The sequence below is a fragment of the Chamaea fasciata genome, unplaced genomic scaffold (genome assembly GCF_029207755.1).
Source record: "Chamaea fasciata isolate MVZ Bird 193981 ecotype frontalis unplaced genomic scaffold, bChaFas1.0.hap1 SCAF_46, whole genome shotgun sequence".
Classification (NCBI taxonomy): Eukaryota; Metazoa; Chordata; class Aves; order Passeriformes; family Sylviidae; genus Chamaea; species Chamaea fasciata.
In genome coordinates, this window is record NW_027094131.1 from 427,388 (window position 1) to 440,309 (window position 12,922).

Sequence of the window (12,922 nt, forward strand, 5' to 3'; positions counted from 1 at the left end):
CTGCGGACCCACTCGCCCCTTCGGGCGCCGTTGCCCTTTTAAGAGCCAGAAGGGGAGGGGCTGGAGGGGGCGTGGCGGCCCCGGTCACGTGGGCGGCGGGTCCGGAAGTGGCGGGGCGGTCTCGTGGGCGGCCATGGCGGAGCCCGAGCTCCGCGTGAACGCGGCGTTCGCCGAACGCTACGGGCGGTACCGGCGGCGGGAGGAGCTGCAGCGCCGTGAGGGACCGGGAACGGGAACCGGGAACGGGAACCGGGGGGAACGGGGGAGAACGGGACCGGGAGCGGGGAAGACCGAGAGCGGGACTGAACGGGGCCGGGAGCGGGAGGAGCTGCGGCGCCGCGGGACACCGGGAGCGGGCACCGGGAACGGGAGCGGGACCCGCGGTCGGTGGGACGCGGCTCCGGGCCGGGTCCCGGTTCTGACCGCTGCCGGTGTCCCCCCGGGCAGTGCGGGACCGCTATGGGGACAGCGGCGACAGCGGCGACAGCGACAGTTCCGAGTCCAGCGGGGACCACGTGGTGAGTTTTGGGGGGACACCGGCGGGTTCCCGGGGTCACCGAGACCCCCCCGTGACCTCCCGTGACCCCCCCCGGCCCCGGCAGGCGCTGGACCCCCGCGAGGAGCGGGAGTTTTACCGGACCCTGGCGCTGCTCAAGACCCGCGACCCGCGGATTTACCGGGAGGACACGAAGTTCTACACGCGGGAAGGTGCCGGGGGGCCCAAAACCTGGGGGGGGTCCCCAAAAACCCGGGGGGCTCCAAAAATCTGGGGGGCTCTGGAAATCTGGGGGGGCTCCAAAATCCCAGGGAGGGGCTCCAAAAATCCCGGGGGGGTCCCCAAAATTCTGGGGGGGCCCAAAAACTTGGGGGGAGCCCCAGAATTTTTCCCGTCCCTTCCCAGAATCCGGGGGAGAGGAGGAGGAGGAGGAGGAGGATGAGGAAGGGGAGGAAGAGCGGGCGGCCAAGCCGATGTTCCTGAAGGATTACGAGAGGAAGGTGGTGCTGGAGAAGGAAGGGTGAGGACCTGGGGGGATTTTGGGGGATTTTTGGGGAGATTTTGGGGGGGCTTTGGGGTCCCTGACCTTCCTCTCCCCGCAGCAAATACGTGGACGAGGAGGATGAGGAGGATGAAGAAGCAGCGGCCAAGAGGAGGAAGGTGGGATGGGGGGGGCAGAACTGACCCCCCTCGGCCTCTCTGAGCCCCCCAAAATCCCGGTGACCCCCAAAATTCCCCTCTGTGTCCCCCCAGGTCGAGTCCTCCCGGAGCTACGTGGAGGAGCAGCGGGCGCTGAGGGACAGGTGGGGGGGCCGGAATTTGGGGGGTCCTGGGGGGGCTCCGGGATTCTGGGGGGTCCTGGGGAGGTCTCAGGAGATTTTGGGGGGTCCTGGGGGGATTTTGAGGGTCCTGGGGGGATTTTGGGGGGATTTTGGGGGTCCTGGGGCCGCTGTGGGGTTTTGGGGGCTCCTGGGGGGGTCTCCAGGGTTTTGGGGGTCTCTCACCCCCGTGGGGTGACCCCCGGCCCCCCCCCCCGCAGTCTCCGAGCCTTCGTGGCCGACAGTGAGGAGGAGGAGGAGGAGGAGGGGGGCGGGGCTCTGCTGCGGCCACGCCCCCAGACCCGGGAGGAGAAGGTGAAATTGGGGGACCCGGGGGGATTTTGGGGGGTCCTGGGGGGATTTGGGGGGTCTTGGGGGGCATTTTGGGGTCCCCAGGGGAGATTTGGGAGTCCCGGGGTGGATTTGGGGTCCTGGGTGGTCCCAGGGGGTGTTGGAAGCCTTGAGGAGGTTTTGGGGGTCCCAGGGGGATTTTGGGGTCTATGGGGGTATTTTGGGAGGTTTGGAGGGTCCCGGGGGGATATTTTGGGGGTCCCGGGGGTATTTTGGGAGGTTTGGAGGGTCCCGGGGGGTATTTTGGGGGTCCCGGGGGTATTTTGGGAGGTTTGGGGTCCCCGGGGGGTATTTTGGGGGTCCCGGGGGTATTTTGGGAGGTTTGGGGTCCCGGGGGGTATTTTGGGGGTCCCGGGGGGTATTTTGGGAGGTTTGGGGTCCCGGGGGATATTTTGGGGGTCCCTGGGGGGTATTTTGGGAGGTTTGGGGTTCCCCGGGGGTATTTTGGGGGTCCCGGGGGTATTTTGGGAGGTTTGGGGTCCCCGGGGGATATTTTGGGGGTCCCGGGGGTATTTTGGGAGGTTTGGGGTCCCCGGGGGGTATTTTGGGGGTCCCGGGGGGTATTTTGGGAGGTTTGGGGTCCCCGGGGGTATTTTGGGGGTCCCGGGGGTATTTTGGGAGGTTTGGAGGGTCCCGGGGGGATATTTTGGGGGTCCCTGGGGGGTATTTTGGGAGGTTTGGGGTCCCCGGGGGGTATTTTGGGGGTCCCGGGGGTATTTTGGCAGGTTTGGGGTCCCGGGGCCGTCCCGCGGTGTCTCTGAGCCCCCCGTGCCCCCCAGGAGCGGGAGGAGGAGCAGTACCTGCTCTGGCTGCGGGGCCAGGCCGGGCCCCCCCCGGAGCCCCTGCAGGACCTGGTGAGGGGCGGGGGGATCGGGGGGGGGCCTGGGGGGATTTTGGGGGGTCTGGGGGGGTCCCGGGGAGGATCTTGGGGGGATTTGGGGGGATTTTTGGGGAGTCCTGGGGGTTGGGGGACTCTGGGGAGGTTTGGGGGGTCCCAGGGGGGTTTGGGGAGGCTCCCGGGGGTTCCAGGGAGGGTTGGGGGGGGTCTCGGGGGTCTGGAGGGGTCAGGGGGGTCCCAGGGAGGTTTGGGGTGGTCCCGGGGGTCTGGAGGGGCTCAGGGGGGTCTCAATGAGGTTTGGGGGGTCCCGGGGGTCCCCCTGACCCCCCCGTGCCCCCCCAGGAGCCCCTGCAGAGGTTCTGGTCGGACCCGGGGCTGGAGCCGGGGGAGAGATTCCTGCGGGATTACCTGCTGGGGGGCGGCTTCCGGGAGCAGGACGAGCAGGAGGAGGAGGGGTGAGACCCCCGGACCCCCCCGGACCCCTGGAGCCCCCCCGGGACCCCTGGAGCCCCCCTGGGACACTGGAGACCCCCCGGGACCCCTGGAGACCCCAAAACTTTCTGTAACCCCTCCTGACCCCCCCAGACCCCCCATGACCCCCGTGACCTCCCCTGATCTCTGTGACCCCCCATGACCCCCGTGCGCCCCCAGGACCCCCCCGTGACCCCCCGTGACCCCCCAGGCCCCCCCCGGCGCCCCCGGAGGACTCCTCGGAGGACGGGGAGCAGTTCCTGCAGCGGCAGGAGGATTTCGAGCGCCGACACAATTTCCGCTTCGAGGAGCCGGGGGCGGCCCAGGTGGGGGGCAGGAATTGGGGGGTGGGGGACAGGAATGGGGGCGTGGGGGGCAGGAATGGGGAGTGGGGCAAATGTTTGGGGTCTGGGGGTCCCTGGGGGCTGATTTGGGGCAGTTTTGGGGGTCTCAATTTTGGGGATCCCCGATTTTCGGGGCTGGTTTTGGGGGGTCCCTGGGTCCAGTTTTGGGCGGTCCCTGGGAGTTGATTTGGGGCAGTTTGGGGGGTCCCTGGGTCCAGTTTTGTGGCAGTTTTGGGGTCACTTTTGGGGGTCCCGATTTTGGGGATCCCCGATTTTTGGGGCTGGTTTTGGGGGTCCCTGGGAGCCGAGTTTGGAGCCAGGTTTGAGGGTCCCTGGGGGCAGTTCTGGGGTTCCCTAGGGCTGATTTTAGGGGCAGTTTTGGGGGTCCCTGGGTCCAGTTTTGGGGTTCCCTGGGGGCTGATTTTAGGGGCAGTTTTGGGGGTCCCTGGGTCCAGTTTAGGGGCAGTTTTGGGGGTCCCTGGGGAGCGGTTTTGGGAGTCCCTGGGAGTCGAGTTTGGGGCCAGTTTTGGGGGTCCCTGGGGGCTGATCTGGGCCCCTTTCGGGGCTCCCCGGCCCCTTTCCTGACCCCCTTGCCCCCCAGGTGCAGACCTTCCCCCGCGTCATCCCCAGCTCCGTGCGGCGCCGGGACGAGCGGCGCAAGGAGAAGCGCGAGCAGACCCGGCAGAGGAAGAGGAAGGTGAGGAAGATCCCCGGAGCTCGGGGGGGCGGGGGGCGGTTTGGGGGTCCCCCAGACCCCCCCTCACCCCGTTTCGGCCCCCCAGGAGCGTGAGCGGCGCAGGGAGGAGCTGAAGCAGCTCAAGAACCTCAAGAGGCAGGAGCTGGCGGCGCGGCTGGCGCGGATCCGCGAGGCCTCGGGCGGCCACGGAGCCTTCGGCCTCGCCGACCCCGCGCTCCTCGCCGAGGACTTCGACCCCGACCAGCACGACCAGCTCATGGCCGTGGGTGTCCCGGGGCCCCAAAAATCGGGGCCTCAGGACCCCCGAAACTGCCCCAAAATCTGGACTTCAGGGACCCCCAAACCCCACTGACCCCCCGGTTCTCCCCACCCCAAAACCCCCCCAAAAACTGCCCAAAAAACACCCTAAAAAACCCCCAAAAGCTGCTTTAAAAACACCCAAAAAACCACCCAAACAACACCCCAAAAAACCACCCCCCAAAAACCCCTAAACTGCCACAAAACCACCCCCAAAAACCCCCCAAAAACAACCCCCAAAAACTGTCCTACAAATACCCCAAAACCCCCAGAACACCCAAACCCCCCCGGGCCGCGCTGACGCCGTCTGTCCCCAGGAGTGGTTCGGGGACGAGTTCTACGGGCAGGGGGAGGACGAGAAGCCGCAGTTCGACGAGGAGGAGGGGCTGGATGGTGAGCGGGGACCCCGGGGTGTCACCTCCCCTGGTCACCGTGTCACCGTGTCCCTGCTCCCGGGGTCACGGTGTTCCCATCACTCCCGGGGTCACTGTGTCACCTCTCTGTGCTCCTGGTGTCGCCACCCCTGTTCATGTTGTCACCGTGTTCCCCCCACTCCCCGTGTCCCCTCCCTGCTCCCGGTGTCCCCATGTCCCTGTTCCCAGTGTCACCGTGTCCCTGCTGTCCCCCTGTCCCCCCCTCCCGGTGTCACCGTGTCCCTGCTGTCCCCAATGTCACCATGTCCCCATTCCCGGTGTCACCGTGTCCCTGCTATCCCCCTGTCCCCCCTCCCGGTGTCCCTGCTATCCCCAATATCACCGTGTCCCCATTCCCGGTGTCCCCCTGTCCCCATTCCCAGTGTCACCGTGTCCCCGTTGCTGGTGTCACCACGTCCCTGTCCCCAGTGTCCCCATGTCCCCATTCCCGATGTCACCGTCTCCCTGTTCCCAGTGTCACTGTGTCCCTGCTGTCCCCAATGTCACCGTGTCCCCATTCCCGGTGTCCCCCTGTCCCCATTCCCAGTGTCCCCGTGTCCCCATTCCCGATGTCACCGTGTCCCCGTTCCCGGTGTCACCACGTCCCTGTCCCCAGTGTCACCGTGTCCCCGTTCCTGGTGTCCCCCTGTCCCCCCTCCCGGTGTCACCGTGTCCCTGCTGTCCCCAATGTCCCCGTGTCCCCATTCCCAATGTCACCGTGTCCCCGCAGACGACTGGAACTGGGACACGTGGACGGGGCGGGAGGAGGAGTCGTCCCCGCGGGAGCCCCACTGCGAGGACCCCGACTTCGTGGTGAGGAGGAGGAGGAGGAGGAGGAAGGGCAGAGACCCTCCCCTGGGAGTGAGCCCCCCAAACTGGGGCCCCGCCCCCAAAATGGGACCCCCCCACCTTGGAATGAGCCCCCCTGGATTTGGGGGATCCCAGATTTTGGGTGGGATCCTGGATTCGGGGTTTCCCCGGTTTGGGGGCGCAGCCCCCTCCCCGCTGACCCGCCCCCCACAGATGGACGCGGATTTTGTCCCCCCCGACCCCGCGGCCCCCCCGGGCCGGGCCCCCCCCGAGGTGACCTTTGGGAAGCGGCGCCGGAAGTCGCGGTTCCGGGAGGCCCTGGAGAGGGAGAAGCCCCCGTTCGACCCCGGTGAGCCCCCAGACCCGAACCCGAGACCCCGAACCCCTGAGACCCCAAATCCCAAATCCCTGAGACCCCGAACCACAAATCCCTGAGACCCCAAACCCCAAATCCCTGATGACACAGATCCCTGAGACCCCGAACCCCTGAGATCCCCAACCCCAAATCCCTGAGAGCCCAAAACCCCCTGAGACCCCCGAAACCCAACTCAGGATCCCCTAAACCCAACTCAGGGCCCCCCAAACCCCTCCTGAGACCCCCCAGGACCCCCCAAACCCCTGGTGGGACCCTCTGGGACCCCCCCGCCCCACCTGAGGCCCCCCAAACGCGGGTGTCCCCCCAGCCTGGGGCCCCTTCGAGCGGTACCTGGAGGAGTTTTACTCTCTGGACTTCGAGGACGTGGTCGGGGACGTCCCGTGTCGCTTCCGCTACCGCCGGGTGCTGCCCTGCGACTTCGGCCTCACCACCGAGGAGGTAGAGCCCCTGGGAGCCCCAAAAATCTCTCCTGGGAGCCCCAAAATCCCTCCCTGACCCCCCAAAATCCCTCCGTGCCCCCCCGTTTCTCCCAGATCCTGGCGGCCGATGACAAGGAGCTGAACCGCTGGTGCTCGCTGCGCAAGACCTGCATGTACCGGTGAGGGGCTGGACCCCAAGAACGCCCCAAAAAGGACCCAAAAACTGCCCCAAAAATGACCCAAAAACACCCCGAAAACGACTCAAAAATGACCCAGAAACTGCCCCAAAAACCACCCCAAAATTGCCCCAAAACTTTCCCAAAACCACCCCAAAAACCACACTAAAAACCCCAAAAAACACCCAAACACCCCAAAAACCCAAAACCACCGCGAAAAGACCACAGAAACACCACAACCCCCCAGAAAACTGCCCCAAAACCGCCCCCATAACTGCCCAAAAACCACTTGAAAACCCCCAAAAACCACCCCGGGGGGTGTCCCGAGTCTCTGGGGTCTCAGGGACCCCCAAACCCGCAGCTCGGAGCAGGAGGAGCGGCAGGACCAGGCCAACTTCGCCCGGCGGGCGCAGAACCTGAGCAGGAAACACCAAATCCTCCCGTCGCTCGTGGCCCGGTACGGGGCTGGGGGGTTTGGGGGGGATTTGGGGGATTTTGGGGGGATTTGGGGTTTTTTGGGGGGCTTCGGGGCGGTTTTGGGGTGTTTTTTTGGGGGTGATTTCGGGGCGGTTTTTGGGATGGTTTTGGACGTCCTTGGGGTGTTTTTGAGGTGGTTTTGGGATGGTTTTTGGGGTGGTTTTGGGGTGGGTTTTGGGGGTGGTTTTGGGATGTTTTTAAGGTGGTTTTGGGATGGGGTTTTGGGGTGGTTTCAAGGTTTTGGGGGGTTTTGGGGTTTGGGGGTGCTTTAGGATGTTTTGGGGTGTTTTCTGGGAGTTTGGGATGGTTTTGGGGATGTTTTTTGGAGTGGTTTTGGGCCGGTTTTGAGGGTGTTTTTAGGATGGTTTTGAGGTGGTTTTTGGGATGGTTTTTGGGGCATTTTGGAGGTGGTTTTAGGATGGTTTTTTGGGGGAGTTTTTGGGGTGATTTTGGGGTGTTTTTTAGGTGGTTTTGGGATGGTTTTTGGGGTGGTTTTGGGGTGGGTTTTGGGGGTGGTTTTGGGATGTTTTTGAGGTGGTTTGGGGATGGTTCTTGGGGTGTTTCTGGGGAGTTTTTTGGAGTGGTTTTGGGGCACTTTCGGGGTTGTTTTTGGGGTGTTTTAGGACGGTTTTTGGGGCGGTTTTGAGGCAGTTTCGGGGTCCTTTTTCCCCCCCTCATCATCACGCACGCCCCCCCGCAGCCCTGAGGAGGAGGATGAGGAGGAGGCGCCGCCGGCCAAACCGAAATTCGGGAAGAAGCGTCGGGAGAAGAGGAAACGGCTGGAGGAGGCGGAGAAGGGGGAACCCCCCGCGGCCCCCCAGAATCGCCCCGGGGGTCCCCGGCGGCGGGGGCGGCCCCCCCTGGGCCCGGCCGTGCGTTTGGGGGGCCGGGAGTTCAGCGGGAAGAGGCTGGAAGCCTTCGGCCTCAACCCCCGGCGGATCCGGTTCCGGCAGCTCCGGCGGCTCCGGCAGCGGGGAAAGGAGGGAGGGGGAGACCCGGGGGAAAAACGGGAAAAGAACGGGAAAAACCCTGAGAAAAATCATCCTGGGAATACCGAGGAAAAGCTCGGGAAAAACCCTGAGAAAATCGCAGGGAACCCCGGGAAAAACCTCGGGAAGAAGCTCGAGGACACCGAGAAAAACGTCGGGAAAAGCCCCGGGAAAAACTCTGGGAAAAACCCCGGGGGGGCCGAGAAAAAACTCGGGAAAAACCCCGAGAACACCAAGAAAAATCCCGGGAAAAACCTCGGGATAAGCCCCGGGGGCACCGGGACAACGGCGGCCGTCAACGGGAAAAAACAGAAACGCAGGAAAAACGCCCCAGAGCCCCCCCAAAACACCTGAAACCCCCGGAAAAACACCTGAAAACTTTGGAAAAACTCCAGAACCGGCTGGAAAAATTCCAAAACCAGTTGGGAAAACTCCAGAATTCCTGGAAAAACCCCCCAGAAAACCCAAGTGAGGCCGAGGTCGATTCAAGTTCTCTTTATTTGGGGGGGGGGGAGTGGCCGGGGGGGTCCTGAGTGGAGCAATAAATAAACCCCCCCCCCCAAACACACCCTGAGCAGCCTCTGACAGAATTCGGGGGTCCCCGGGAATTTGGGGGGTCCCGGGAGGGGTGGGGGGCAGTAGTGACCCAAAACAGCCCCAAATTTGAGGGGGGGGGAGGTGCCCGCGGCCCCCCCGAGCCGCGGCGGCGCCGCCCGGGGCCGGTCCAGTGTTTTATTTTTGTTTTTGGGGGGTTTTGGGGGTTGTTTTTCGGGGAGGGGGCTCAGAGGAAAACGAACTCGTCCGCGTTGGGTTTTTTGGGGCGTTTGCCCCGGCGGGGGAGGGCGGGGGGCGGCCCGGGGGGGGCGGCGTCCGGCGGGGGCCGAGCGTGACCCTCGGCCACGCTGAAGACGAGATACCGGCGCCGCTGCGGAGCCTCGGGGGCCGCCAGCGCCTGCGGAAAACCGGGAACAGTGAGGGGAAACGGCGGGAAAAAACAGCGGGAAAAGGGGGGAAAACGCCGGGAACATTGAGGGAAAACGGGGGGAGAAAGGGCGGGAAAAGGGGGGGAAACAGCGGGAAAAAACACTGGGAAAACAGCGGGAAGAGTGAGAGGAAACGCTGGGAAAAAACACCGGGAAAAGGAGGGAGAAAACACGGGGAAAATGGGGGGGAAACACCTGGAAAACGGGGAGACAGGACCGGGAAAAAGGGGGGGTCATGACCCGGGAAATGGGGGGGGGGTGTGAAATACCTGGAAAAAGGGGGGGAAACAGCAGGAAAAGGGGAATTAGGACCCGGAAAATGGGGAAAAGAGCGGGAAAAGGGGGACAACACCGGGAAAGGGGGCTCAGGACACCCCAAAGCCCCCCGGGGTCTCACCCGGGCCAGGTCCCCCCAGAGCTGCTCCAGCTCCGTCCCGCGGGCGTAGAAGCCGAAGGTGCAGCTGGGATCCATCTTCCCGAAGGACATTTTCCGCGGGAAGCAGCAGTGGAAGGACTTGGGGCGGGGCCAGGAAAAGGTTTTGGGGGGGGTCACAACCCGCCGACCCCTCACCCCGGAGCCCCCAGACCCCGTTCTTTGGGGCGCCCCCCACCTGCAGAGGGAAGTTCTCCCGGGCCGTGTCCACGCAGGGCTGGCACAGGTGAGGGTCCAGGTAGAGCAGGGAATCACCTGGGGAGGGGAGGGGGGGGCATGGAGGGGTTGGGGAGCCCCGGGACCCCCCGGGACCCTCCCAGTACCCTCTGGGACCCCCCAAGACCCCCCTGGGACGCCCAAAAGCACCTGGGACCCCCGGGCCCCCCTCCCGGTACCTTGGAAGCCGAGGAAGTAAAGCGAGTGCCGCGGCCGCCCCCCGATGATGCCGAGACAGGAGCGGAGCTGGAGCAGCTCCTGGAGACGGGGGAACACGCGGTGACACCGGGAACGGGAACGGCCCCGGGAACAGGATCGGCAGCGGGGTGCGCCCCCGGCCGCCCCCAGACCCACCTTGACACACGGCACGTACACGGGGTTCAGGCTCTCGCCCCCCAAACGCGCCGGCACCAGCAGGACGAGCCCGCGGCGCTGCCCCGGCTCCGCTGCTCCCGCTGCTCCCGGTCCCGGTGTCCCCGGTGTTCCGTGTCCTGCTGTTCCCGGCGTTCCCGGTGTCCCTTGTCCCGCTGTTCCAGGTCCTACTGTTCCCGATGTTCCCGGTGCTCTCGGCGCCCCCGGTCCTGGTGTTTCTGATGTTCCCGGTGTTCTCGGTGTTCCCGGTGTCCCTTGTCCCGGTGTTCCAGGTCCCAGTGCTCTCGGTGTCCCCGGTGTCCCTGGTGTTCCCGGTGTTCCGGTTGTTCCCGGTGCTCTCGGTGTCCCCGGTGTTCCTGGTCCCGGTGTTTCTGATGTTCCCGGTGTCCCCGGTGTTCCCGGTCCCGGTGTCCCCCCCCTCAGGGTCGCCCCGCACCAACCTGGCCACGTCCCCTTTGTAAACTGCAGATAAAGGGGAGGGGGCTGCTCATTCCCGGCCCCCCCTCAGCCCCCTCCGAGCCCCCCCAAAACCGGGGCCCCCCAAACCGGCCCCCCGTTACCGGTGCAGTCCTGGGCCACGTAGACGGCCAGCCCGGGGGTCTCCGCGCACGACTCCACCGCCGCCCTGAGCGGGACGGGAACGGGAACGGGAGCGGTGGGTCGGGGGGGGCGGGGGGCTCCCGGCGCGTCCCCCCCGAGCCCCCCCGGGCCCCGCTCACCGGAGCAGGTGGGCGGCGATGGCGGGACCGAACCAGTCGCCGGCGCCTTTCCCGAACTCCCGGCCCAGCTCCACCAGCCGGTGGATCCCGAACGGCGCCCGCGGGTGGTCCGAGAACCAGGACACGATGGCGCGGTGCCGCCGCTCGGCCTCCCGGGGGGCTCGGGGGGCGCCCGGGGGGGCTCGGGGCTGTCCCGGGGGGTCCCGGGGCTGTCCCAGGGGGTCCCGGGGCTGTCCTGGGGGGTCCCGGGGCTGTCCCGGGGGGTCCTGGATCCATCCCGGGGGGTCCCGTGTCCCCCCAGAGGACTCCGTGTCCATCCTGGGGGGTCCCGTGTCCACCCTAGGGGGTCCCCGTCCATTCTGGGGGGGTCGCGTCCATCCCGGGTGGTCCTGGTTTCGTCCCGGGGGCTCCCGCATCCTCCCGAGGGGTCCCGCGTCCGTCCTGGGGGTCCCGTGTCCATCCCGGGGGTCCCGGGCCCGTCCCGGGGGGTCGCGGCTCTTTCCGGCCCCCCCCCGGCCCCGGTTCCCGCAGCGCCTCCGGCCACACCCAGTCTGGAAATGGGGCGGGGGGCGTTGGAGGGGCCGCCCCCGGGTTTGGGGGTCCCTTCCCGAGTTTAGGGTCCCTCCCCAGGTTTGGGGGGTCTCTCCCCAGGTTCGGGCGTCTTCCCCAGGTTTGGGGGTCCCTCCCCAGGTTCAGGGATCCCTCCCAAGCCCCGGGGGTCTCTCCGCAGGTTTGGGGGTCTCCCCCCAGGTTCAGGGGTCCCTCCCCAGCCCCGGGGGTCTCTCCCCAAGTCCGAGGGTCTCTCCCAGGTTCAGAGGTCTCTCCCAGGTTTGGGGGTCTCCCCCCAGGTTCAGGGGTCCCTCCCCGGGTTCGGGGGTCCCTCCCCAGCCCCGGGGGTCCCTCCCAGCGCCGGGGGTCGCTGACCTGGGCCCAGCAGGTGCAGCAGCAGCCCCTGGCCCAGCAGCATCTGCGCGCTCCGCAGGGTGCAGCCCCAGCCGCAGTCGGTGGTCCGGGGGGTCCCGGGCAGGGCCGGGAAGCCGCTGCGGTACGTCAGCCACAGGCGGGAGCGGAAATCCCGCCGGAACCGCGCCAGCTCCTCTGGGGACGGGGGAGGGGGTGTGGGAGACCCCCGGGACCGGCCCAGACCACCCCCAGACCACCAGGACCGGCCCCAGACCCCGGGAACTGGCCCTAGACCCCCGGGACCACCCCAGACCCCCGGGACCGGCCCCAGACCCCCGGAACTGGCCCTAGACCCCCGGGACCACCCCAGACCCCCGGAACTGGCCCTAGACCCCCCGAGACCATCCCCAGACCCCCGGGATCAGCCCCAGACCACCCCTAGACCCCCGGGACCACCCCCCGAGCCCCCCCGGCCCCGGGGGCCCCGCTCACCCCCGTCCCCCGGCCGGTAGACCCTCCCCAGCAGGTACAGGGGGTCCCGCGGGCTGAAGTGGGGCCGCGGCCGCAGCGTCCAGCCTGGGGGGGAGGGGAGAGAAACGGGGGGTCAGGGGGACCCCGGACCCCCGAATCCCGGGACCACAAATCCCGGTGTCCCATTCCCGGTATCCCGGTGTCCCATGTCCCACGTCCCATGTCCCGGTGTCCCGGTATCCCCATGTCCCGGTGTCCCGTCCCCGGTGTCCCTGTATCCCGCTGTCCCGGTGTCCAGTATCCCGGTATCCCGTGTCCGCTGTCCCGGTGTCCCTATATCCCGTATCCCTGTATCCCGTGTCCCGTGTCCCGGTATCCCGTGTCCGCTGTCCCGGTGTCCCTATATCCCGTATCCCTGTATCCCGCTGTCCCGTGTCCCGGTGTCCCGTGTCCGCTGTCCCGGTGTCCCTATATCCCGTATCCCTGTATCCCGCTGTCCCGTGTCCCGGTATCCCGTGTCCGCTGTCCCGCTGTCCCTCTTTCCCGGTGTCCCCACCGTATCTGACGCTGTTCCAGGCCGCCAGGACTCGGCCCCGCACGCGCTGCCCGCCCCGCTGGGCCCCGGGGGGGGGTCCCGGTGCCGGTCCCGGTGCCGGTTCCGGTGCCGGGGGCGGCCCCGGTCCCTCCCCCCCCCCGCTCATGGCGGCGGCGACGGCGCGCGCGGGGGGGCGGGGCCCCGGAGGGGGTGTGGCCAGAGCGGGCGGGGCGGAATCGGCGCTGATGGGGAGGAGCCAGGACTGGGGGCGTGACCACGACGAATGGGCGGGGTTACGTAAATAAAACACGTGTGGGC

General features: G+C 66.9%; 2 protein-coding genes across 2 annotated transcripts; one reads left to right on the forward strand and one right to left on the reverse strand.

Annotated features, from left to right (window-relative positions):
- The first annotated feature begins 118 nt into the window (after positions 1 to 118).
- On the forward strand, positions 119 to 8,496 carry KRI1 (KRI1 homolog). The gene is made up of 19 exons (XM_066207674.1): positions 119 to 215; positions 448 to 518; positions 603 to 708; positions 902 to 1,016; positions 1,099 to 1,156; positions 1,250 to 1,299; positions 1,536 to 1,629; positions 2,445 to 2,519; positions 2,846 to 2,958; positions 3,186 to 3,300; positions 3,920 to 4,015; positions 4,101 to 4,277; positions 4,630 to 4,705; positions 5,456 to 5,538; positions 5,749 to 5,884; positions 6,219 to 6,349; positions 6,445 to 6,509; positions 6,868 to 6,963; positions 7,684 to 8,496. Exons 1-19 carry the CDS (start codon positions 134 to 136, stop codon positions 8,324 to 8,326), a joined length of 2,382 nt encoding a protein of 793 aa, XP_066063771.1. The 5' UTR covers positions 119 to 133; the 3' UTR covers positions 8,327 to 8,496.
- A 147-nt stretch (positions 8,497 to 8,643) lies between these two features.
- On the reverse strand, positions 8,644 to 12,803 carry ATG4D (autophagy related 4D cysteine peptidase). Its single transcript, XM_066207737.1, is given in 12 exon segments — positions 8,644 to 8,924; positions 9,353 to 9,469; positions 9,567 to 9,643; positions 9,784 to 9,862; positions 9,959 to 10,060; positions 10,062 to 10,438; positions 10,537 to 10,601; positions 10,696 to 11,111; positions 11,113 to 11,246; positions 11,620 to 11,793; positions 12,091 to 12,174; positions 12,626 to 12,803. Coding segments are annotated over 12 exon segments (1,941 nt in total). The 5' UTR covers positions 12,771 to 12,803; the 3' UTR covers positions 8,644 to 8,753.
- Positions 12,804 to 12,922: the final 119 nt, after the last annotated feature.

What these genes read in the sequence shown, in the direction of transcription:
- KRI1 (XM_066207674.1), top strand. Translation starts at nt 134, where the DNA reads ATGGCGGAGCCCGAGCTCCGCGTGAACGCGGCGTTCGCCGAACGCTAC. An exon ending in CAGCGGCCAAGAGGAGGAAG is followed by an intron (nt 1,157 to 1,249) that starts GTGGGATGGGGG and finishes GTGTCCCCCCAG; the next exon opens with GTCGAGTCCTCCCGGAGCTA. An exon ending in AGGAGCCGGGGGCGGCCCAG is followed by an intron (nt 3,301 to 3,919) that starts GTGGGGGGCAGG and finishes CTTGCCCCCCAG; the next exon opens with GTGCAGACCTTCCCCCGCGT.